The following is a 23,702-nucleotide window of genomic DNA, read 5'->3' on the forward strand; positions in this document are numbered from 1 at the left end:
ATACTCCCCAGCACTCTGTCTAACCAGTAACTACGACTCTCCTCCAGGTAGAAGATCTCACTGCCAGCCATGAGGCTGCCCTCTTAGAGATGGAAAATAACCACACGGTTGCCATCACGATCCTGCAGGATGACCACGACCACAGAGTCCAAGGTAGCTCCCAGCCTTGTGTACGGCAAGCGGGGGTGGGTGGTGCAGGCCGAGCTTTCCTGCTGCAGGTGTGTGGAGCCCTCCCTTCCTCTCTTGTCCTTCCTTTCCTGTCTTTCCCTCCTGGTGCATTGTTTTCTGTTGGCTCCTGGGAAAAGAAGAGCTAGGAATCAAAGATCCAGGTAGCTACTTCTTTCCTCTGTGCAGTTATCCTCAACCTTGTTGAATACTGGAATTCCTGGTCCCCCGGGGAGCTGTAACAAAAGACCAATGCCAGCCTCAGTCCCACCCCAGGGATTCTGATGTCCTTGGTCGGTAGTGCTGTGTAAGCATCAAGATTTCTTAAGACTCCTTGGGTGATTCTAATTCTAACGTATAGTCACGCTTGAGGGCCACTGTCTAAATTAGGCATGGAAATAGTGCACTTTGTGGGGTTTTTTTTCTTTTTTTTGAGACGGAGTTGCAATCTGTTGCCCAGGCTGGAATGCAGTGGTATGATCTCGGCTCACTGCAACCTCCGCCTCCCAGGTTCAAGCTATCCTCCTGCCTCAGCCTCCCGAGTAGCTGGTACTACAGGCGTGTGCCACCACACTCAGCTAATTTTTTGTATTTTCAGTAGAGATGGGATTTCACCGTGTTAGCCAGGATAGTTTTGATCTCCCGACCTGAGGTGATCCGCCTGCCTCAGCCTCCCAAAGTGCTGGGATTACAGGCGTGAGCCACCATGCCCAGCCCAGAGTTTTTGTTATTGTAAAAATGTTCTCTGTGAACAAGACCCAGTGTGCCATAACCAAGGTCCATGTTACTGTCGCCCTCAAGCACCACCCCCGCTACCTCTGGGAACTATTAGTAAGTGACCAAGCTGGAGGCAAGGGACAGTATTTTCCTGGGGGCTAGTTAAATGGATCACCTGGCTCCTGGTAGTGTGAGACCAGTACTCACACTCAGAGTACTGGTCCCTACCCTTGGCTACACATTGGAACCACCCGGAAGTTTTTAAAAATATACTGATGTGTGGCTCCTACCTCTGAGATTCCAATTTAATTGTCCGGGGTGCAGCCCAGACACCAGAAGGTTTTAAAACTCCCTAGGTGGTTCTAGTATGAAGGAAAACTTGAGAACCATTGTGTTAAACACCATATTAAGCATGAGACAGAGCATCATGAACTTGAAATAAAGAAATACATGATGAAGACACAGATATTAGCAATGACTTTTATCATCTTCAGAATGGATACTGCCTCTTATTTTCCTTTGAGGCATTGGAGTTCTTTGAAAATGTGGTTAAATCTGTCACTAGAGGAAGCTAGTCTCACAAGGGAGAACGTGAATGGAAACAGTGCACCGAGCCATGATGTTGCCTTTTTTTTCTGGATTTTCACTTAAATAGATTTGGTAGATTTTTCTGACTAATAAAGTCTCACTCAGACACCACATTCAAGGTCTTTGAATTATAATATTTTAAAAATTATTAAATATTTTTTAAAATATTTAAAATATATAAATTATAAATAATGAATTAAAAATAAAGCCAGGTAGGTGTAGGTAATGGTAGCTAAAAAATGTATTATTATGGTCAGGGTGCTGCTCTCAATGACTATGAAACTAATCATTTAGTCAGAGGCAGGCAGACCGGAAAGGCCAGCTGGTTCTATCAATGAAATCAACACAAACTTTTCCAAATGTAAACGTAAGCTATAACAACTGGATTTCTTAGTGACCCTTATCAACATTAGTTAAAAGATTTGGGTCAATGAAAACCACAAAGTTTTTCCTAATTGCAGCCAGCCAGAATGGTAATCATCGTTCTCCAGTGTGCTGCCATTCTGAGCATATGATCCAGGCTGATTAATGAGACTCTCCTCCCTCTCGTTAGAACATGAAAACAAATTGCTTGTGTAGCCAGAATGAGATGGGCTTCACCCAGCTAATAAGACTCTTCCCATCTGGGGTAAAATAGAATCCATTTGCTTAATAACTCTTACATGACATCTCTTTCTGCCTAACTTGCAAATTATTGCTGGGATGACACTTTTCACAGAACAGAATTGTTTGAAACCCTCCAAGAGGAACCAGTCCAATTAGTTCTTCCTTGCATCTGAGTTGTCTTAACTCCAAATCTTTGCAGAGGCAAATCCCAGGGACCTGTGGTTCTCAGAGTGCAGCCAAGAGGCTACCAAGGTGTCTGTGTAGACACAGCACTGAGGCTAGCTGGCGAGCCTGGCTGGCAGGATGGCTGCTCGCAGCTCCGCTGATCTGGAAACACTGCTTTCCTCAGCCCCAGATGGCTGCTTCGAAGTGGGAAGGAAGAATGATCCTGGGAGGGGAAGAAAATGGGATTTAATGTTAATTACCTAGTAGTTATTTTGCCATGAGGACAGTTTAGAGAATCAATGAATAACGTGAACAAAGGATCTGACTTGGGCAGGATGGTGGTACAGCTCGATGTAGAAGAGAGAGAGAGAGAGAGAGAGAGAGAGTGTGTGTGTGTGTGTGTGTGTGTGTGTGTGGTGTGGGAGGTATGAGGGGATATGGATGTCTGTAAATGTGTGTGTGATAGGAGGTATGGGGGGCTGCAGGTGTGTGGGAGGGTAGGACATATGGGGGGATGCAAGTGTGTGTGTATGTGGTGAGAAGTATAGGGGGACGTTGTGTGTGTGTGTGGTGTGTGTGGGTGTTTGTGGTGTTTGCAGTGTGTGAGTATGCATGTGTGTGTGTGGTGTGTTTGTGTGGTGTATGGCATGGGGGTGTGTTTGTCGTGTGTGTGGTGTGTATGTGATGTATGGTGTGAGGGGTGTGGGTATGTGTTGTGTACAAAGATGGTGCTCTAAGGATGTGGGGAGGCATGTAAGTGGGTGTTTGTGTGAATGTGTATGGATTTGGGGGGGTGTGGGCATTGTGGGTTATGAGAGAGAGTGTGATGTGTGTGTGGTGTGTGTGGGTGTGTTATGCATGTGTATGGTGTATATATGTGTGTGGTAGATGTGTAGGGTATATATATGTGCTATGTGTAGTATATGTATGTGGGGGTGTGTGTGTAGTGGTTGTGCAGTGTAGGTTTGTATGCGGTATGTATGTGTATGTGGGATGTGTGGTGTGTATGTATGTAGGGGTGTGGGGGACATGTGTGTATGTATATGTGTGTGTGGGAGTGTGTGCATGGTTGAGTGTGTATGTTAGCTGTGTATGTGTGTGTCAGGTGTGTATGAGTGTGTGGCATGTAACGTGTGTATGTGATTGTGTGGTAGGTGTGTATGTGTGTGGTAGGTATGTGTGTGTGGCATGTGGGGTATGTGTGGTAATGTGTATGTGTGCATGTGGTGTGTGTATGTGATGTGTATGGTAGGTATGTGTGTTGTATGTGGTGTGTGTATGTGATGTGTGTGGGAGGTGTGTATGTGTGTGGTGTGTGGTGTGTGTGTGTGTGATATATATGTGTGTGGTATATGTTGTATGTGATGTGTGTGGGAGGTGTGTGTGTGGTGTGTGGTGTGTGTGTGTATGTGATATATATGTGTGTGGTATATGTTGTATGTGATGTGTGTGGTAGGTGTGTGTGGAGGGTATGTGGTGTGTGTATATGTGATGTCTGTATGGTAGGTATATGTGTGTGTATGGTGTGTGGTGTGTGTGTAATGTGTGTGGTAGGTTGTGTGATGTGTGGGTGTGTGTGGTAAATGTATTTGTATGTGATGTGTATATGTAGTAGGTGTGTGTATTGTATGTCTGTATGTGATGTGTGTGGTAGGTGTGTGTGTGGTGTGTGTGTATGTGATGTTTGTGTGTGGTGTGTGTATGTGATGTGTGCGTGTGGTGTGTATATGTGATGTGTGTGTGGTGTGGATGTGTGTGTGTGTGTAGTGTGTACACTCTGTGTGTGCTCTGTCTGCCCCCATCTTCTCTTTCCCGCCCCCTTTCCCCTAGTCCCTTCTTTCTTTCTCTCTCCTAAATACAAACCCAGTCATCACACACAATTTCAAACCAGTGGAGGAGTCCCCTTAGGCTTGAATCTGCTACACAGGAGTCATTCATTTATATGAAGCTTCTGGTCTTAGTCTGCCAAAGAGCCTTGTTTTATCCTTTTCAAAAGAAAGACCAACTTAACAATTTAATGTCTTCTTTCCAGAATTGATGTCCACTCATGAGCTTGAAAAGAAAGAATTAGAAGAAAATTTTGAAAAACTGCGGCTGTCATTACAGGTTAGTATTTCTTTAATTTTCTTACCTGATATCAAGATAATGGCAGCGGCATCATTCCCACCCACAGACATTCATTCAGCACCTACTGTGTACTAAATCCTGTACTAAACACTGGAATATAAGGTAAATAAGTCATACTCCCTGCCCTTAAGAAATGTGCTGTCTGCTCAGAGAGCTGTGATGCAAATAGTAACAGACAACCTTAGGTAACACATACCATCACCAAATGAATAATGCAGTTAGTGAGCGCTACAGACATTCAGAGAGAGCACTCTGCACTTGCTGTGGTCTGGAGTATCCAAGCAGTAACTGAGCTAGGTTCAAAGCAAGAGGCAGACTTGGGGAAGTGAGTGTTTCAGGCAGGGGGAATGGTGCAAGGAGGGTTGTGCAGGTCAGAATTCACGGAACATGCTCTGAGAATTATAAAACGGGCTGCAGTTACCTGGAGGTGGCTGATATGAAAACACCGTCTCTGCCTCTCACTTCCACCCTTAGGAAATGCTGGTCTCAGATGCCAGAGGGGCTTCCTGGTGTCCTGCAGGCCCCCAAGGAGAGAATGCAGGGTCTCCCTCCCACCTTACAGAGACCCAGGCAGCTGCTTCTGTGAAAAGACATTGACAGCCCCCAGCCCTAGGGAGGAGCTGTCTGGGAAGCCAGGGGGACGTTGAGGGCCCTGCTTCCCTTTCCAGGTGTAGCAATTCCAATCACAACAAAATTATCTTTTAAATATTAGGCGCACTTCCATCTGGAAATGGTGGGAGTGAATGCCATAGCTGTGATATGTAGGCAGGAATTCTGCTTCTTTGATGACTTACTTTCCTCTGGCAACATACGTGGCACTGAGTCTGCCCCGCCAAGAAAAGAGTCCAGGATTGTGAAGAGACCCCAGGTCACACTTTCCAGGGTACTCTTCTAAAACTCAAATGTGTGATACCGGCACAGTGCTCGTGTGGTTTGCCCTTGGCTAGTTAACCCCAGACTGCCTTCCTGGTATACGCATCCTGCACCGGCAGTTCCTTAAAGGAACACAGATCAGGAAAGTGATAGCCACACAGCGATGTCACAAAAATCCCATCTAATCCCAAACCCAAGGAAATGAGAGTTTTTGTCTCGTCTGGGAGTCTGTGCCCTGCCACTGACCAAATGGTCCTGAACTGGGCAATTTTCATTGTGACTCTCTGTGCAGCAGAATCCATTTGGACTGGAAGTAATTTGGTGAAAGGAGGGTGGAACTGCTCAAGCCAGCCTCCCTCCCTGGGCTGCAGGCACCTGGAGAAACAGGTTTGGTGGTTAGAGACTTGAGTTTTTCATTTAAATCCCCCCTGTGCTAGCTCTTACTAGCTTTCACATCCTGGAGAGTTACATACCCTCTATAAACCTTAGTTTACTCTTTAAGGATGATGACAGTACCTTTCTCAAGGTGTGAACAGATGAAGGGAAATAACTTGTGGAAAGTGGATAGCCCTGGGGTGGCTGAGGTCAGCACTAATAAGTGTCAGCTATTGTAACTGTTGTAATAACAATAAGCATTGTTACATTTATTATGATTATTGCCATGCTATTTATTGCTTGATTCCCCAGTGATCCATGCTAGGTCAGGCTACCAGCTGTGTCTTTGTGCCTCTTAGCTTGACATAAAGAAGTCAGCCCAAGTTGATTGCAACAGCACATTCTCTCCCTGCAGATGTTTTGAGTGATGGTGACTAAGGCAGAAAAATCACAGTTTGGTATTTTGGATCCATCCTATGTTATAATTGCCTGACGAGTTTTCTGTTGTTCTGTTTTTTAATGGAGGGGAAGAGGCTTAAAAGAAATGCTTTCTCTGGCAACACCGAGGAGGTTTGGTGTAGGAGCCAAGGAGCGAAAGGCATTTTTATAGTCAGTGTAGCAGGTGGCCTGTGCTGGGGGCTCGGAGGGGCTGCCGGGCCGTGATGAACATTTCAGCTCAGGCACGCAAGCTCCCACCTGCAGCGCAGCGCACTGCATTTCATGGCACTGTGGGAACTTTCATTTCTTAAAAATAAAATGGAAGTAAGCTGGGCACAGTGGCTCACGCCTGTAATCCCAGCACTTTGGGAGGCTGAGGGGGGAGCAGATCACCTGAGGTCAGGAGTTCGAGACCAGCCTGGCCAACATGGTGAAACCCCATCTCTACTAAAAATACAAAAATTAGCTGGGTGTGGTGGCGTATGCCTGTAGTCCCAGCTACTCAGGAGGCTGAGATGGGAGGATCACTTGAACCTTGGAGGTGGAGGTTGCAGTGAGCCGAAATTGCACCCACTGCACTCCAGCCTGGACGACAGAGTGAGACCCTGTCTCTGTCTCTCATATATATGTGTGTGTGTGTGTGTGTGTGTGTGTGTGTGTGTGTGTGTGTGTGTGTGTATTTTATATATATATATTTTTTTTTAAGAATTCACGGGACACCCTAGTTTCTGTGTTTTGATATTACAGAAATGGTGCTGTAACAGAGCTTTGGACTGGTCTGCATGAGTGAGACATGAAGGGTGAAGCGCTTCTTGGGCATCAGTGGTCCTTTGCCAGCCTGTGGTGCAGGGAGTCATGGGCATGCTGAGTGGGGCAGGGTCAGCGCAGGTGCATCTGCCCTGGGAGCTGGGGAAGGGGCTCAGTGTCCCCATAGACATGCCTGCTTTCCTTCAACCTGCGGGTGGAGAGCGGCCAGCTGCCTCCCTAGCTGACAGGCATGGAAAGGCAGAGGGCTGGGAGTGCCAGTCTGGCCAGGGAGCGGGTCTCAGCAGGAAGGAGGAGACTGACAGGCTTCCATGTCAGCTCCTATCAGGGACACGCAACCCAGCCGTCAGACCAGGAAGGTTGCATGGGAGCCAGAATGAAGCAGGAGTGAGAGGCAACTGGCTGGAGGAGGGCACTGCCAGCAGGAGGGCTGGTGTGAGAGGAGAGGGAGGCAGCGAGGCGGGAGGACGCTGCGTTAGGGAGTGTGCACAGCACCTTGAGGGCAGTAGGGTAGGAGGTCGGGGAAGGACGGGTTCCGCTTTGCACATTAGAAAGAGGGTTTGCCCGCAGCATGAGGGTAAAGGAGTGATACTTCAGGAAAAAGAAGAATTGTGTCAGGATGGAGCTGGCCAAGTGGCTGAGCTCAGGGGAGTCTGTGGCTTCTAGGGACATTCAGGAGGCAGGATGGCAGGGCTCGGTGACTAGAAGGTTTGGTGATGTGAGAGGGATCCCAAGGCAGAGAAAGAAGTCAAGGGGGGTTGGAAGGGTTCTGGATTGAGCTTCATAAATGAGAATGATTCTTTGAAGTACATTAATTGTGGTCCTTCCCAAAGCCAGGGGCTAGGTGTCTCCTGGCCCAGACGCCTCTCAGGATTGTCTGCCTCTATAGGATCAGATGTTGTGAGATGCCCCCCGGTTCACAGAGTTTTTGTGGTTTCTTCCTGACAAAGCGCCAAGAAGGGGCGAGCCGGGGGCAGGCATTGGGGGAAACCATGCCCATCATGTGGTTTTGGGGGTCCCCTTGGGTACCTTGGGCACCTCTTCCTTCAGCCCCAAGGGAGACACTCTGAGGATGCTGAAGAAAGTGGTGGCCCGCTGACTGCAGCTGCCCCAGCTGTGGTGGTGGCGGACTGTAGCGCCCCCAGCTGGACTCCTCGTATCATTACTCCAGGACCAGGTGGACACGCTGACCTTCCAGAGCCAGTCTCTGCGGGACAGAGCACACCGCTTTGAAGAGGCCTTGAGGAAAAACAAGGAGGAGCAGCTGGAGGTAGTTTCTGGATTCCAGGCCTCCAGCCCCGCAGGGACCCCGCCCTAGCCAGGCCACGGGACTCCCTCAGCAGTCTCGTCCCAAGACAAGGCCTCTCTGTGAATCCCATGCCGAAGTGACAGCTGGTCACGACCTCCCCTGGATTTGTAAACAATTCCTGTCAGCACCTCTCCCCAGAGACGGACAGCAGCTGTGGATTTCTCTAGCTACGTGTTATTTGTGCCAAATTCCACAGCATTGCCCAGCCGAGGTCCCGGGGCCCCTGTGATCCGCATGGTCCGGCAACCCCCGACCCTCGCCCGACCACCCCTTCCATCCCATTCTCCCCCAGCTTTTTAGGCTGACACGGGCAGCCTTGGCTGCAGTACGAGTTAATAGGTTGACGGGCATTTTTTTCAGAAAATCTGGCAAAACTCCTTCCCTCTAACGTAGGGTTGCCAAATAACATACAAGACACGCAGTTAAATTTGAATTACAGATAAATAAATTTTTGAGTATAAGTATGTCCCATGCAATACTTCTACTGACTTTTTAAAACGTGCTTTATCTGAAATTTGAATGTAACGGGACATACCGTGTTTTAATTTGTTATATCCAGCAGCACTACTGTAACATTTCTAAAATGGCTTTTCTGCTTCTTAAGCCACTTTGCTCATTTCCTGTGCATGGGCTCTTTATGGGCATAGGTGGGACGCAGAAGAGCCCCAGCTACCAGTCATCTGGGTGAATGTTAAAAGCCAGTGTTGGGTTTACTCTTTCTATGCCATGAGTTCCCTGCTGGGCATGGGCTGGCAGCATCCAGCATTTCCAGAGTCAGACTTCCCAGTGGACGATGCCCATGTGTCACCTGCTCCCCCACAGAACGGGTTCCCAGTGGGGAACTAGCAGGACCCCTTCATCAGGGAAGGCTGCGAGCATCCTCTCTCTTTGCTGTGCAATTGCTATTGGGGCGTTGGTCCAGAGGCTGAATTTAGCTGGATTAGTGACATCGGTTAATACTGGGTTTTGCCGGGAGCCCCGGTCAACAGCTCATGGCTCTCTGCCCCTGTAGATTGCACTGGCTCCTTATCAGCACTTGGAAGAAGACATGAAGAGTCTGAAGCAGGTATTAGAGATGAAGAATCAGCAAATACATGAGCAGGAAAAGAAGATTCTTGAGCTGGAAAAGCTGGTGAGTTGCTCTGTTTGCTTGGGAGTGACTAACCTCCATGACGTTCCTGCTGTCGGTCCTGATGTCATCGCTGATGGTGTTTGGCCAGGTGTGTCCCTTACCTGCCCATTGCTTACACCTAAGCAGAAAAATCCCATGGCTGGCTTTCCCGGGAAGCCAGGAGCTCTGATAAGGAATCTTGGAGGTGGCCTCACCTTGTCCAACTCTGAAACCTTCCTGACAGGAGGCCTCTTTCTGCCTCACCCTGGTTTTCTGGCAATCGCACGGTCTCCACGCCCTCTTTTGGAGACATGTGGTGACCCAGCAGGATGCAGCATCTCCAGTGCCGAGGCACTGCACGGAGCACTTTCCCTGCGTGAGCCTGCTCCTAACTCCGACAGCTGCCTGTGGAGCAGCTGCTGCCACGAGCCGCTTTACAGATGCCAGAGATGGCGCTAAGGAGCCCCGGCCCAGTGCTTCGAGTCCTCACAAGGCATAAGGGGCCAGGGATCTTCCTGGGGCCCTTTTTATAAGGGTATTAATCCCATTCACAGGGACTCACCTTCTGGATCTGATCCCGTTCCCAAAGCTCCGCCTTCTAAACCATCACCTTGGGGGTTAGGTTTCAGCATAGGAATTTCAGGGGACACAAACATTCAGTCCAGAACAGCGTCCCTGCTCTCACTGACGCTCACCCACCTCAGCCCACCAGCCTGGCTCCTGCAGAGCTGGCAAAAGTCACCCCCTAGGGAGCACAGAACACGCAGGATTTCACCCCCTACCCTGGGGCACAAGCACCTCCCCCACCTCCCCATCCCCCCCACCCCCCGGGCAGGGCTAGAATCCCAGAAAGGTGTGCAAAGGGAGTGGCAGAGAAGCCTCCTTCCAAGGGCAGCCCATCTTGATCTGGAAGCTGGCCCCAGGATCTCAGATGCTTATTTTTTCCCCTTTATTATTATTACTTTAAAAATAAACTTTTGATACTATCAAAAATAATATATGTACTGTGGGAAACTATGAAATAGGATAAACCAAAAATAAGCAGGTTATAACATCATATTCCTACCAGTGCTTATACTTTCCAGAACTTTTTCTCTGTGAGGCAGTGTCTGTATGCACACACACACACACTCACACACAGCCCACGTGTTATACCGTCTAAGTGTTTTATATCTTTAACTTGCTGTCTCAGGCAGGAACTGATCATCTCATCCAACTTTTAAAGTTCCCTATTTGTGAAATGTTCCTTGCATCTGGTATAACCAAACCAGGGGCTCATCTAGGACCACACACTGCATTTGGTGGCCGTGTCACCTGTCTCTGGAAGCATGCCTTTTTGCAGACATCACTTGCAGTATGGGTGCTTCTCAGTGAATGGGGCAGACCAGGTGATGCTGGATTGTCAAGATTCTGGGCAATGCTGACCACTCTCTACCCTCTAGCAGCCCAGGACTTCCCAGCTCAGGCCAGGCCTAGGGCTGGTAGGGAGCTACAGGACCACGCCTACCCCAACCGAACCCTGCCTTGCAGCCTGGCCAGTGCTGGACCAGCCACTCTGAGAGCAGTCACCTATCCTTCCGCTCCTGGCTGGGCCATTTGCATTGGGTCACCAGCAAACCTCTGGGTTTACTTGGCTGATTTTAGCCATGCTCCAGGCTTTCTGCCTGCCCATATGACTTCTCATCCCAGAAACCTTTCCAGGCAAAAAAGAACCTACTTGATCACTTCAACTCCTGGGAGCAAAAATGAAGGCTGGGTGAGGTGCCTTGCTAAAGAGCAGGGCCAGGGGCCAGTCCTGTGGCTAGGATTCCTAAGCCCTGTTCATGGATGGTTCCTTGTCCATGAACAGGGCTTAGGAATCCTAGCTACAGGACTGGCCCCTGGCCCTGCTCTTTGTCAGCATTGCCCAGAATCTTGACAATCCAGCATCACCTGGTCTGCCCCATTCACTGAGAAGCACCCATACTGCAAGTGATGTCTGCAAAAAGGGATGCTTCCAGAGAGAGAGGTGACGCGGCCACCAAATGCAATGTGTGGTCCTAGATGAACCCCTGGTTTGGTTATACCAGATGCAAGGAACATTTCACAAATAGGGAACTTTAAAAATTAACTACATTCTTTAAAGATTAACTACATTGCCAGGTGTGGTGGCTCACACCTGTAATCCCAGCACTTTGGGAGGCCAACACGGGTGGATCATGACGTCAGAAGTTCGAGACCAGCCTGGTCAATCTGGTGAAACCCCGTCTCTACTAAAATACAAAAAACTAGCTGCGCGTGGTGGCTCGCGCCTGTAGTCCCAACTACTCAGGAGTCTGAGGCAGGGGAATCGCTTGAACCCAGGAGGCAGAGGTTGCAGTGAGCTGAGATTGTGCCACTGCACTCTAGCCTGGAGAAAGAGCAAGACTCTGTCTCAAAAACAAAAAAAGATTAACTAGATTAACAGTGAACTTGTCACATTCTTTTCAAAAGATATTTCCAAATTTGTCTTAGACTGGAACTGTACTCAGCTAGGTCTCAGGCCCTTGAGGACATGCTAACCGAGGGAACGGCATCAGTTGCAGGGGGTAGCAGCCATGGATGACGGGATTTAGGGTAATGTACCAAGCTGGGCTTGGGCTTTGCATTCCTGACTGCCCACAGCCTCCACAGGAGAAAGCGTGCTTACATTATGTAGATTTCCGTCCCTCCATGGATTCAGAATGTCATGTCGTGCACGCACGCTGGCCAGGGATACTGCTGCAGTGTGGTTGACCCTTTGGGAAGAACCATGGGACCATTAGTCAAACGAGGTCCTGGTGGTATTCATGGCTTATCTCTGACAATGGCAAGGGCCTGGGGACAGTCACTGTAAGAAATGCATTTTATATCAGGACCCAACACACACACACACATACACTCTCTCTCTCTCTCTCTGTCTCTCTCTCTCTCTTTCTTTCTCCCACTCACTCACACACTCTCTCTATATAAAACAAAAAATATCTGAAATTTGCTACATACGGTACACATGGGCATTTTCTGTTCTGTTTCGTTTAAAGAAGAAATGCTGGTCACATTCCTGTAACCTGATTTTACAACCCACTAATGCATTACAAACTGATATTTGCAAAAATGCTTTTCTTGATAATCCTCCAATGCCCAGAGCTGAGGGCACCAGTTTACTCCCTGTTTTATGGCCTTGCTAGAACCTCTTAAATATTGTATCCTCTATAGGCAGAAAAGAACATTATCCTAGAAGAAAAGATCCAGGTTCTCCAACAGCAGAATGAAGACCTTAAAGCAAGGATCGACCAAAACACAGTTGTCACCAGGTAGGTGGGCTGGGTGTCACCTACGAAGTGGCTTTCCTCTTGCGCTTCTTTTTGTCACAATACCCAGTTTCCCTCACTCTGGGCTGCGAATCTTTTCCCACAGTCTCTTGCTGTTTCCCCCATGACCTGAAGAACAAGAACAGACCCCTGTGGCCGCCTTGCCTACACCTGGCCACGTATCAGTGGCCTCCACCTTGGGGAGAAAAGAGTGAAATCAGCAGAAGTGTCCAGCAGGGTCCTCCTGTAGCACTGGGAGGGGAAGGGGGTGGTTTTCGGAAGAGATTGGGAGAGGAGGGCCAGCTGGGTGTTCCCAGGCTAAAAAGAGAGCCACCACTGGCTGACACCCCGGCTTCCAGAAATTCACCATTTCCTTCCAGGTCTTGCCCGTCTCTGTCGGGCCCTGCTCTGAGGTGCCCCAGCTTCCAAGGAAGCGTGTTCAGGCTCCTCCCTCCCACAGCGCAGTGTGGGGATACAGCAGGGTTTTGGGGGATAGAGCAGGGTCTTGGCTTCATCAGCTGCTCTTCCATGAGGGCTGAGCCATCTCAGTGAGACCCAGGCCCACTTCGAGGTCTTTGCCCACTCACCTCAACTAGGCTCCTCAGCGTTCACGCACGGTATGTTAGCCTTGCACATACAGGTCATGGACGTGCATACACTCACATGCACTCACACAGGCACTGCATGCTCGCTCACACACACGCTTGCATATTCCCACTCATGCACACACTCATGTGTTCATACAATCCCTCACACCCATCCACATGCCCTCATATTTGCACTCACATTTGCACACTTATCCTCACATGTACATCCTCATGCACACATGCTGTTGTACACATGCAGGAATGGACACACAGCCATTGCCCTCATAACTAAGCCTCTATTGCAGGCATTTTGTTCTCGCCTCAGAGGCACATAGGAAGGGCTGTGCTGGGGGCAGCAGGCTCCTTTGCTCCAGAAGCTGCAAAGGTGCCTGTCAGCAGAGCAAGCACAGACTTTATCCCGGGGAGGTCACTTTTCTGTACCTGTTTGTCCAGCTTTAAAATGCATCTGCATTTATTCCTGTGAGTTCCTCAAAGGTGCTGTCTTTCTTCAAAATGCAACAAAGAAGCAACTCAGATTCATTTTTTCATCCACCAGCCTTTATCAGCAAACATTAACTGAGCATCTATTAGTGTCTGGCACCTGCTGGATGCTGGGGTTCAGCATGCAGAACCTTGGCTTCTGTCCTCCAGAGCTCGCAGTCCAGCAGGCAGACAGACCCATAGAGCAGCATTTCCAGCAGGGGAGGAATGCCTGCTGTCGTGGAGGCACAAGCCTGGGGCAGGGAGGCCAGGAGAAAGCATCCCCAGTTTCCTGGCAGGCTCAGGAAGGCTGGCGGCTTGTCTCTGCCCTTGTGCTGTTGTCATTGTCAATTGCCAACTCTGCGGCTGACTCTCCTCTCGCGGCCTCCTGGCAGCATACCCACTCCAGCTCTCCACTTCCCTCTGTTCAGTCACTGGCCTTTGCTCTTTCCAGTGGATAGACAGAGCAGTGCCTCCCCTGACCGGGCAGAGGGCCTGTGAGATGATGGGTGTTGGCCAGAGAGGCTCTGGGAACACATGTGTCATTGGGCCAAGTGGAAATCATGATTCAACCAGTGTTCTTGGTCACGGGGTCGCCCTGGTCCCTGTTCTCCTTGTGGGCATCACAGCCTCCTCTCTTTGCCCTGCACTCATTGTCCCGACCTCAGGTTCAGTGTCCATCAGCATGATTGCTACTTGATTGATTGTCATTGTGCCCATGCAGACAACTGTCGGAGGAAAATGCTAACCTCCAGGAATATGTTGAGAAGGAAACCCAGGAGAAGAAGAGATTGAGCCGAACCAACGAAGAGCTGCTTTGGAAGCTCCAAACTGGGGACCCAACCAGCCCGATTAAACTCTCGCCCACGTCTCCCGTTTACCGCGGCTCCTCCTCGGGGCCCTCCTCTCCGGCCAGAGTCAGCACGACTCCCAGATGACGCCACTACGCGGCCTGTGGGAGCTCCGGCTTCTCGTCCTCCTGTCCCCACCCTGAGGGAGCAGTGACTCGGTGCCGCCGGAGCTGGCCCTGCACGTATGCTTCAGTAGCTGCAAATGCATCCAAGGCGCGTCCTCCTCTGATCCCCGTGTAAGACTGCCCTGGTGTGAGCACTTAGGAACATGTAAACGGTAAAGTCTGATGTGCAAACGTTTTACCATAGTTAGAGCCAAAAGAAAGACCCTTGTAATTGTTCTTGAGCAATGAACTTTCACTGCAGAATTTCAGGTTAGTTACCAAAAGCTCAGTTTTCAATATACATTGAATAATCTTTGTGTACTGCACCAGTATGTGTGTATATTTAGATACACATATATACACATGCGGCGGTTCTGAATTGCATTTTTTATAACATGAAGTGCTGACATATTTTAATGAAGGTCAGCAGTTTTCTAACTTGTGCCTAAGAATTATTGGGAAATGAAAATGCATTTCTATCTAGCTTCCCAGGAATATTTCTACCCAAAATAGAAAAAGAAAAAAAAAAAAAAGATACAGAGAAGAAGCACCTTTCAACTCGCCACCAAGTGGTACTCTCTTTACACGAACACCAGCGATTTGTGAATGGTAACTGCCTTTGGAACAATCAGCTTCTTAGTCAACATGATGTGAGGTCACTATTCTTCCATTCGCAAGTTTTAATTACTGATACTCCTGTCATGAGTGGATAAGGGAGAGCAGTGGGAAACCCTAAGGGGGTTTAGCAGTTTTTCAGATGTGACTTATGACAGTGACTCATCTCCAATAGTCTTGTAAACACAAGTTTTGCTTTTTTCCTAAATGGCATCTCAGACTCAGTCATTAAGCTACTGTTGCGCCCTCGGGAAAACATGGCAGAGCATGACCTTTGAGTGAGAGTGAGGATGGCCTTGGAGATGACTGCGCCCGTTCGCGCTCCATCCTCGTGAAGGAAATGGCTGCTAGGGTCTGTATTTTGACCAGGCACAGAGTGGGACCGTCACGCCAGCTTTCCATGTGGTTCGCTCTGATGCGATGCTGTAAATGATCAAGTCGTTGAAATATGACCCTCAGGCCCCCAATTCATAGCAGTCCCCCCTTCAGTTTGGTTCTACGGCTCAACCCCTTCACTGCACATTGAGGTGGCTCAGGGGTTCTACCAGGGGCGTCTGGGAAAAGCACCATTTTCTGTCCCGGGGGACCAGTTCTGAGCTGTGCTAGATCATCACACGACCACCCACTTGCACTTCCTGCTGGATGATCAGGCAATGCTACCGCTGACCGTGCTACCATCTTAGACCCAGAAGGTTCTCCCAGACAGAGGAGCGCAGTGAAACAGCCAGCCAGGCGGCACCAGATGGACTGGCACCTGTCTCTCAAATGGTAGAATTAGGATGTAAACAGTACTCATGTAGTGGTGTGGAAGATTAGGAGCATGATACGCAAAAGGAAGAAGTAGTTTTAACACATGTGGTGATGATGATGATGCCCTTGTTTCCTTGTATGTGACAAAGACCCTGCACTATCTCTCTGAGGCCCCCCAAAATTATTCTGAGCACAGGCCTGTCTTTGAGCTTGCCCAAGATGAGAAGAACCATGAGGGGGTCCTGCAGGGGCCGGAGCCATGGAGCAGGGAAGAAACAGCCCGAGGACAAGGTCGGCTTGTCCAGGGCATGCCTACTCAGCACATGTGTGGCCAGCACGAAGGCAGACACGGTCCCTGGCCCTAGCATGAGTCCAAGCTGGGCTCCCGGGCCTCAGGTACATCTCCAGCAAACCTCCAAGGGTCTTGCTTCTTCTGGGGACGTACACAGTAAATCCACATGGAAGCACCATTTCTCTTTGCTTTAGTGGCTCTGCATGATACTGTGATACTGAGTTGGGCATTCCATTAGAGTAGCTCATGCCACATTGACTAAGTACACAATTATTTATTCTTGTAGCAGGCACAACCTGCAAACACAGATTCGGTTACAGCTTAGCTGTCCGAATTAGGAACTGCTTACATAGCCGCACCTGCTAAATGCAGTTACACAGCAATACTGACTTCCGTGTGATGCTAGAACGTGGTACAGTGTGTTAGGCTGCTTGGTCAGAGTTGTAGCATTGTTAGCACTAAGTAATTCCTCATTAGGTGGACTTTGGTGAGAGCTTTGCCCTAATCCGCCCTGACCTTGGGTACTTGGGCTAATTTCCACATGGCCCTGGCTTCATTTTTGTTTGTTTTTGTGTTTTTTTTTTGTCACGGACACCCATCATGTATGGCTCTTCATCTGAGCCATGGGGTGGCAGCTGCTGTGCCTCCTCATCGATTCTTCCACCCCTCCACGCCATCAGGATTCGGATTTCTCTCCACATGGCGTCCGCCTCTGTCTCCTTCCAGGCTGGAGTGACGTTTCCACGTTTGGATGCTGCAGCCTCCGCACCTGCCTCAGACAGACCCACCAGATACCACCGGTCTCTTCGTGGCGTTGGGAGATTCGTGGGCAGCCTGCCCCCACCCCCGCCCCTGGCCACCACTTGCTGGGACAAGGTTCTGGTTGAGCGTCAGAACGGGTGGGGATGGGGGCAGCCCCAGCCGTGATTAATTGAATGAATGGGGTCACAACATCTTTTTTCCTGCCCCTACAGTTTGTGTTGCATATTTGTGTTTAACTCTAAAGCCTATTAAAATAAACTTGAGGGACTTTCTGTGATATCTACTTGATATAACCGGAGACCTGTCCCTCTCAGGCTGGGGATCCCAGGCAGGGAGGTAAGCGGGGGTGTTTGCAGGCTGGACTCCTTTTCTGTGTGTGCCAGGGTCGGGTGCTTATCCATGAAAGAAGTCTGGAGATCCCCTTTCCCAGACTCAGCAGGTCCCAGGTCCCTGCACCCGCCCTTCCAGCCCGGGGGCTTGAGCATCCCCTCCCCTGGACTTGGGAGCTCAGTGCCTCTGCTCTGCAAGGCCAGGGTGTGCTGGAGTCAGCTGGAAAGAGGACACAAAAGGTCATTCATTCACTTCAACCCAAAAGTGCTTGCTCCCCCCATCCCGATGGCCTTCAGTTTGGACTGCAGCCGGTTTAGCCAGCTGGCCCTTGGAATGTCCCACAGGTGCCTGGCAAGGAAGAAGCCTGGGTTCGCAGGTTCCCTGAGGTGGTTTGCAGGGTGTGTGGGAGTGGCTGCTATTTTAGAGAGTTCTGCAAGTCCCTCCTAAACAATTACTGAACAGACCCTTTGTAGATGACACGCAGTTTACTTCTGGACCTCACAGGGAACACCCCAGAGCCACCTCTGGGTCATCCAGGCCTCCCAGGGTATCAATGCCAATTCTTAAATCTACCTGGCAATGTGTCCTAACCCATTTGTTTCTTTTGGGGTGTCTTGTGCACCCTACGCTTTCATAATGACCTCCTCCCATTGTCCTTAACTCACCGTGTGCAGTGAACAAGGCACGAGCAGTAGGTGAGATTAGAGCCAGCTTTCCACTGTCCGTGGAGAGCGGCATCCCCTTCCATGGCTAATTTGCAGTAGGCAGAGGAGACTCTGGAAATCAACTCACTCACTGACCTCCTCTGTGCCAAGAAGCCTTGGAGAGCCTGGCTCTCCCTGTGTGGGAGGCTTGTATCACCCTAGCAAGAAGGGAGTTAACGGAGTTAAGCATGGGGGGAAGCCAAAGGGTTGGACGGCTTTCCACCTGCGACTGGAGTCAAAGGCTGTTCTCAAAGCCATTGCTGCGTCAGTGTGTACATTTCGAGCCATGACTCCGGGATTGTACCCTCACCTCATCCATGACCACAGGTAGTGAGGCTCCTGCCCACGTGAGAGCCTGTCAAGCACTTACACACACACACACACACACACACCCCCAAAGGCTGGTAAGCCATTCTGGTGGTTAACACAGAGTGTGTTAATTCACAATTCACTTACATTTGCTAAATGTTTTTGTTAGCCAATCTGCGTCTCTCAAACCTCTTGCCCCAAAACCAAGACAGACATCTGGTGTTTCTGACGGCCAGGCTCAGGTCACTCTCAATGCAGCGTGATGATGCAGGCCAATCTTCCTAGCTAAGTCGGGAATCTTTTTCCAGTGCCAGCACCAGGCAGGATGGGGATGCCCTGCAGCTCTGAGCTCAGACGGCCCTGCAGTGTGCATGTGTACAGACCTCCTGGGGGCCCATACCTCCTCCCTCTGTGGCACCCACACCACAGGCAACCAGAAAGCCCCTGCCACGCAGCCGCTGCCCCTTCATGCTGCCTTCTCGCATGACTGCACCACCAAATTCACGTGGCAAGCACTTTCGTCCCGCCTCCCTCACAGCGGGAACAGTGCTTCTGAACCAGCCGACACCCATCAGGTGCATTGTTTTAAGGAGAATTTAAAAGCATCGTAAGGTCCCACTCAGCCACAGCTTTTTCTTCCACATGCAGTCCCAAATCCACTGGAATTAGATGCTCTGCCACACCAAGAGCCAAAAAGCTGTTCCCCTCACTAGCAAAGATATTGCCTGTTTCATTCCCAAAGCCTTTTCTTCAAACTGCATTTTTTAAATGGCTATATTTATGGCTGGGTGGACAGGCTTCATTTCGTAAAACTGAACTGTTCCCTTTGAACGGGGGCTGATGGAATTATCTGTAGTTGGTTCCAGCCCATCCCCCGCCCCCGCAGTCCCAGACCCTGCCCAGATCCGTGTGGTGTCTGAGCAAGGGTGGGCTGGAAGCTGGGTTTGAAAGGCAGGGCCAGCATTCCAGGTTGGGCTCCACAGGCTTCCTTGTTGCTGTGAATGCCATTTGGGGGAAGCTTTTGATTGACCAGAGGTGCTTTGTAACCAAACTGTACAAGGGAAAACTTTCTCCAGGTGGTACCTCTCAAGCCTCCAGCCCGGCATCGTCCCACAGGGCCTTGAGGAGCCACTGGTCAGGGCTTTCGAAGAGATGGCTCAAAGACTTGGCATGGCCTTTTCAAGCTGCCTGCGCAGCACCAAGCAGAGCCACTAGGTGGCAGTGTGGCGCTGCAGGAACTGGGGTTCACCTTGCACTTGGCTCAAAGTCATCCTCAGGGACCAGAGGTCGCCGTCCTACAGGACACCTGCAAAAATCCAGGATCAAGGCATGCTCCATGCTTATTTCCCAATTCTGGAGCCCATCGGGCTCTCTGGGCTGCTTTGGGACCCTGGCCCCTTTTGTGGATCCGGTTCTGCATCAGCAGAACCTCCCGCAGTAATCACACCCGGCCAGAGGTCACGCCCACCCCGTGTCCCCGGGACATGCTGCACAGTCTTGCTTCCACACCGTTCAAGCTCTGTGGTCTGGTTTTCTCTGTGGCCAACAAACACAAACTGCATGGTGCTCTCAGGTGCACGTGCTCATCACATATTCCAGATCATAGGCAAGCTGGGGTCCAGAGAGCAGCTCGCCGGCCCTACTCCCCACACCGCTCCCTGAGTGTCTGCCTTCAGCACCATCCACCGGCTGACAAACCTCAAAAAGGTCAAACCTTCTCTTGTGGGCGGCAGATCTGCTGGTATAGCTGCTGGGAACCACTGCATCATACTGTCTGGAAATCAAGGCCCACTTGACGGAATCCGCCTCCTGTGCAAAAAAATGGATCCTTTCTCAAGGGAGTTAGTTGAGGGAGTCAGAGAGCAACAAGTACCAAAATGGCTACACTCCTCACCCCAGCCCCTCTGCCCTCTGCTCCCTCCAACGGGATGGTGTGTGTGCAGCCAGCACAGACTGGGGTGGCAATGGGTAAGAGTGTTTTGCTGCTGGAGACCAAGTCCTTCAGCAAATGCCTGACAACTGGCAGCCTCTGAGTCGCTTTACCCCAACAGCTTGGTTGGAAGGAAGACCTCTCTGGCCCCAAAGCCAAACAAATCTGGAGACAATATCAAAGCATCCAAAATGGGGGTTCAAGGGATTCCCTGGTTGAGGCTCAAATTGTTGGAATGAGGATTTCATTTCCAAATGGCAGGAAAGTGAGAAGATGGGACTAAAGTCATGGGCTGTGGGGAAGCAGGGCGGGATTGGAATTCTTTATGGGGCACCGCCAGGTCTGGGACCCAGCAGAGACCTGCTAGGATTCTTGAGATCACACCGTGCACATGGAAGGCATAGACAGAATTTATTAGAATTTGCAGAAGCGTGAGATAATGTACCACAAAATAGTTTGATTTTATAACATAAAGTATAGTAGGAAGTTGTCAATGTACACAGTGATGTCAGCAAAAAGGCGGGGGGGCGGGGCACGGGCGGGGCAGTTTCACATTTTTTGAAAGGTGGTGGATGACAACTACACTGTCCTTACAGTGAAATAAAAGCGGGAGAGACCCAGCAGAGGTCAGCCTGATTTGCAATTAGCATCGGAATCTACGTCTAGTGTCGCAACTTTAAGAAACTGTAAGAAAACTATTAGAAAAATAGAACATCAAACAAGCAAAAAAATATACAAATGTACATAATAAAAAAAACACACAACTCTTAATAATGGCTCCATGTTCAGTAGAAGAAAACATCTGCTGGAGAAACCACAGCTATTCAGGTTTGATAATAAACCAACCCTCATTGGTATCATTACCCTTAGTGCTCCTTAAACTCGTTGAAGCTGAAAGGCACAACTTAAGCAGGAAACTTATCTTAAATATATATTATAACTTCTCAAATGGGAAAATAAGTCCCAAACTTAATAGTTTGTCATCAAGAAACATGAACTCATTTGCCTTGTTAATAAATTAGCAGTCTGAATGCGTCTTTCCAACCCTGCTTCCTGACCTGCTGGACACACTGGTAAATACCCTGAGAAAATACTCTTTAAGTCTGACCAAGGTACTCCATCTCCTGTGGGGTTTTCAGCTGGCGCTCAGCACATTTGTAGAGTGATCCAGGAGGGCTCCATAGTAACTGTGCCCTGAGACGCCAGGCCCAGCCAGTCCTGATGGCAAGAGAGCACTGTGGCTCTGAAGCGCTGGCACGGAAAGACTGGATGCGAGGGACGATGGGCGTCGGCTGACAGCTTTTCCTTAAAACTCCATTAGGCGTCATTCCTAAGCGTGACGACACATGGAGTGTAGCTTCTTGCACCACTGGATCGATAGAGCATTTCATTACTAGGACAAAGTCCACAGTAGCCTGACAGCATGCACACCTCCCTCTCCCTTAAGAGCCTTACATATCTTCCCATGACGAAGGCAAACATATCTTAAATTACACATAACAATTAAACATGACATATATTCAGATCGGTCTGCAGGCGCACTCCGCAACCATTCCACACACAAGCCTCACGTCGCCTCCACCCAGCAATTTTCCCGTCCTGGGAACCGGCAGAGGTATGGACATGAACACGCCTCGCATCCACTCCAGAACACAGCTGTGCTGGGCCTGGGCACGAAGGCCCCTCACTCCGTCTTCATGGTGTGAGGTCTTGGATGCCGACAGAGCTGTCAGCTCCTATTAAGAAGGAAGAGTCTGTGGAAAAATGGGATGTGTGAAACAGGAGAGAGGGGCCCTGGCATAGAGCCAGGCTGGCTTGCTTTAGCAGTGAGTCCTGCGTCACACAGTGCCCAAGACCTTGCCCTGTAAGCCTGGGTGGGGCCTCTATGGGGCGTGTCCACACGCCCCCCACACTGGAACTCACTGCTCTGGAGACCACACCATGTGGGACTGCAAACACCAGCCGGTTAATGCCTGCTCAATGGCAGGGGCAAGATGGGGAGCTGGCATCCCCAGCATTTCCACGGGTCTAGACAAAGGTGAGCGGGCCAGGTGCACCTCCGGCTGTGCACACGGATGTGCTGATGGGACAGGAGGGAGTGCATCAGGGCCCTGGCGGCTAGGATGGGTGGAGAAGCCCGCCGCCTCCACCGTCCTGCGGTCACCCCTGGACTCGCATCGGATCCTGGCCACTGTGATAGAGTCAGCACACGGGACCAGGTGGCTGGCTGCCTGATAGAGATAAAAGCCGCAGTGGAGAGTTTTTGCTACTGCAAAAACAAAACCAATAGTGGGGTGAGATCTGATCACCTCTTCATTTGGAAAAAAAAAAATCTGGTACACAAAGCCTTGGCCAAGGGGGTGTGAGCAGGTTAAGGAGGGTTGGGGTGTGCAGAGGCCTGGTCTCCGGACGGCGCCCCTCCCCACAACAGCTGCCCTCCTGTAAGTTGGCTCCCAAGCCAGCCGCCCCTAAGGCCCCTGATGACTCTCTGGAGACCCCCTTCATTCCCCTCTTCAGCAGAGGTCCTGAGGCAGGGGGCCCAGGGATCTGCTGGGTTTGCCGTTTCATGAGTGTGGGCCTTTGGAGGTCATGAGCACATGCAGGGTGGTCACGGGGGATGTGGGAGACAGGAAGGGATGTTTACCCATCACAAATGGGTCTTTCCAATGTGGGCATTTGTGGCTGGTGCACAGATAAAAGTAGACACAATACTCCCTTGGCCGGTGTGCCTCTAGTAATGTGGGAGTTCTGACTATGAAGGAAAATCCTGGCCAGCCGTGGAACTAAGAATATTCTTATTTAGGCAAGGGAACTAAGAGATGTGAAACTATCATTTTTTTCGCTGTGTGTATTTTTATTTCAGGGAAGGAAACAAGGGATGTGATAAGAAAAAAGTCTATTAAAATTGTGAGGTGCACTCAAACACCATGACTTAAATCACGGCCCTCGCACGCAGCACAGAAAACCCCTGGCAACTGTACAAAAGAACTCCTCATAAAAGCACGGTGGCCAGTGAACTATTTATGCAAGGCACCCCCACGTGTCCTTTCCTAACTAGGAAGCCCATCCTCTAAGGTGGGGGGTGCGGGGGAGATCCCATCCCTGCCGAGCTGGGTGTGCTTCTGCATCGAGCTTTAAGGCTTCTGGGTGAGGAAGGCCAGACTCCCAGCTGTCAGCGAGCTCCCGTGATGGGACTCGGAGCAGGGGAGACACACCCTCTCAATCTACAGAATGATCCATGGCGCCCACTCAAGTGTCAATTCTAAATAGTCTATTGGGTGCTGTCTTGCATGGAAATTTCAGCCAGAAAGAAAAACTAGACAAAAAAAAAAAAAAAAAAAAAAAAGCAACTCTCTCCCCCACCACTTTAACTTTTCTTGGAAATTCCTTTCCTCAAGTTCTCTTTACCTATGTAGAAAATAACAGAAAAAAAAAATCAAG

The 23,702-nt window shown here is 49.9% G+C and overlaps 1 protein-coding gene and 1 pseudogene across 6 annotated transcripts in view; one reads left to right on the plus strand and one right to left on the minus strand.

Moving 5' to 3' along the window:
• Positions 1-17,669, plus strand: part of MTUS2 (microtubule associated scaffold protein 2) — a 797,713-nt gene extending 780,044 nt beyond the window's left edge. For 4 of the 6 annotated variants that reach the window (XM_064361722.1, XM_064361724.1, XM_064361723.1 and 1 more), the window contains 6 exons: positions 48-153; positions 4,274-4,347; positions 7,991-8,089; positions 9,141-9,260; positions 12,453-12,550; positions 14,339-17,668. In XM_064361722.1, coding sequence (XP_064217792.1) covers positions 48-153; positions 4,274-4,347; positions 7,991-8,089; positions 9,141-9,260; positions 12,453-12,550; positions 14,339-14,552 — 711 coding nt within the window. In that variant the 3' untranslated portion in view covers positions 14,553-17,668. Of the gene's footprint in view, positions 1-47; positions 154-4,273; positions 4,348-7,990; positions 8,090-9,140; positions 9,261-12,452; positions 12,551-14,338 lie in introns of all 6 variants that reach the window. The other 2 variants (XM_064361726.1, XM_012474136.3) reach the window with 2 other exon arrangements.
• A 2,904-nt stretch (positions 17,670-20,573) lies between these two features.
• On the minus strand, positions 20,574-22,833 carry LOC105732122 (uncharacterized; annotated as a pseudogene).
• Positions 22,834-23,702: the final 869 nt, after the last annotated feature.

This window comes from Aotus nancymaae, unplaced genomic scaffold (genome assembly GCF_030222135.1).
Source record: "Aotus nancymaae isolate 86718 unplaced genomic scaffold, 86718_ANA_hifiasm-v0.15.2.pri h1tg000043l, whole genome shotgun sequence".
Lineage (NCBI taxonomy): Eukaryota > Metazoa > Chordata > Mammalia > Primates > Aotidae > Aotus > Aotus nancymaae.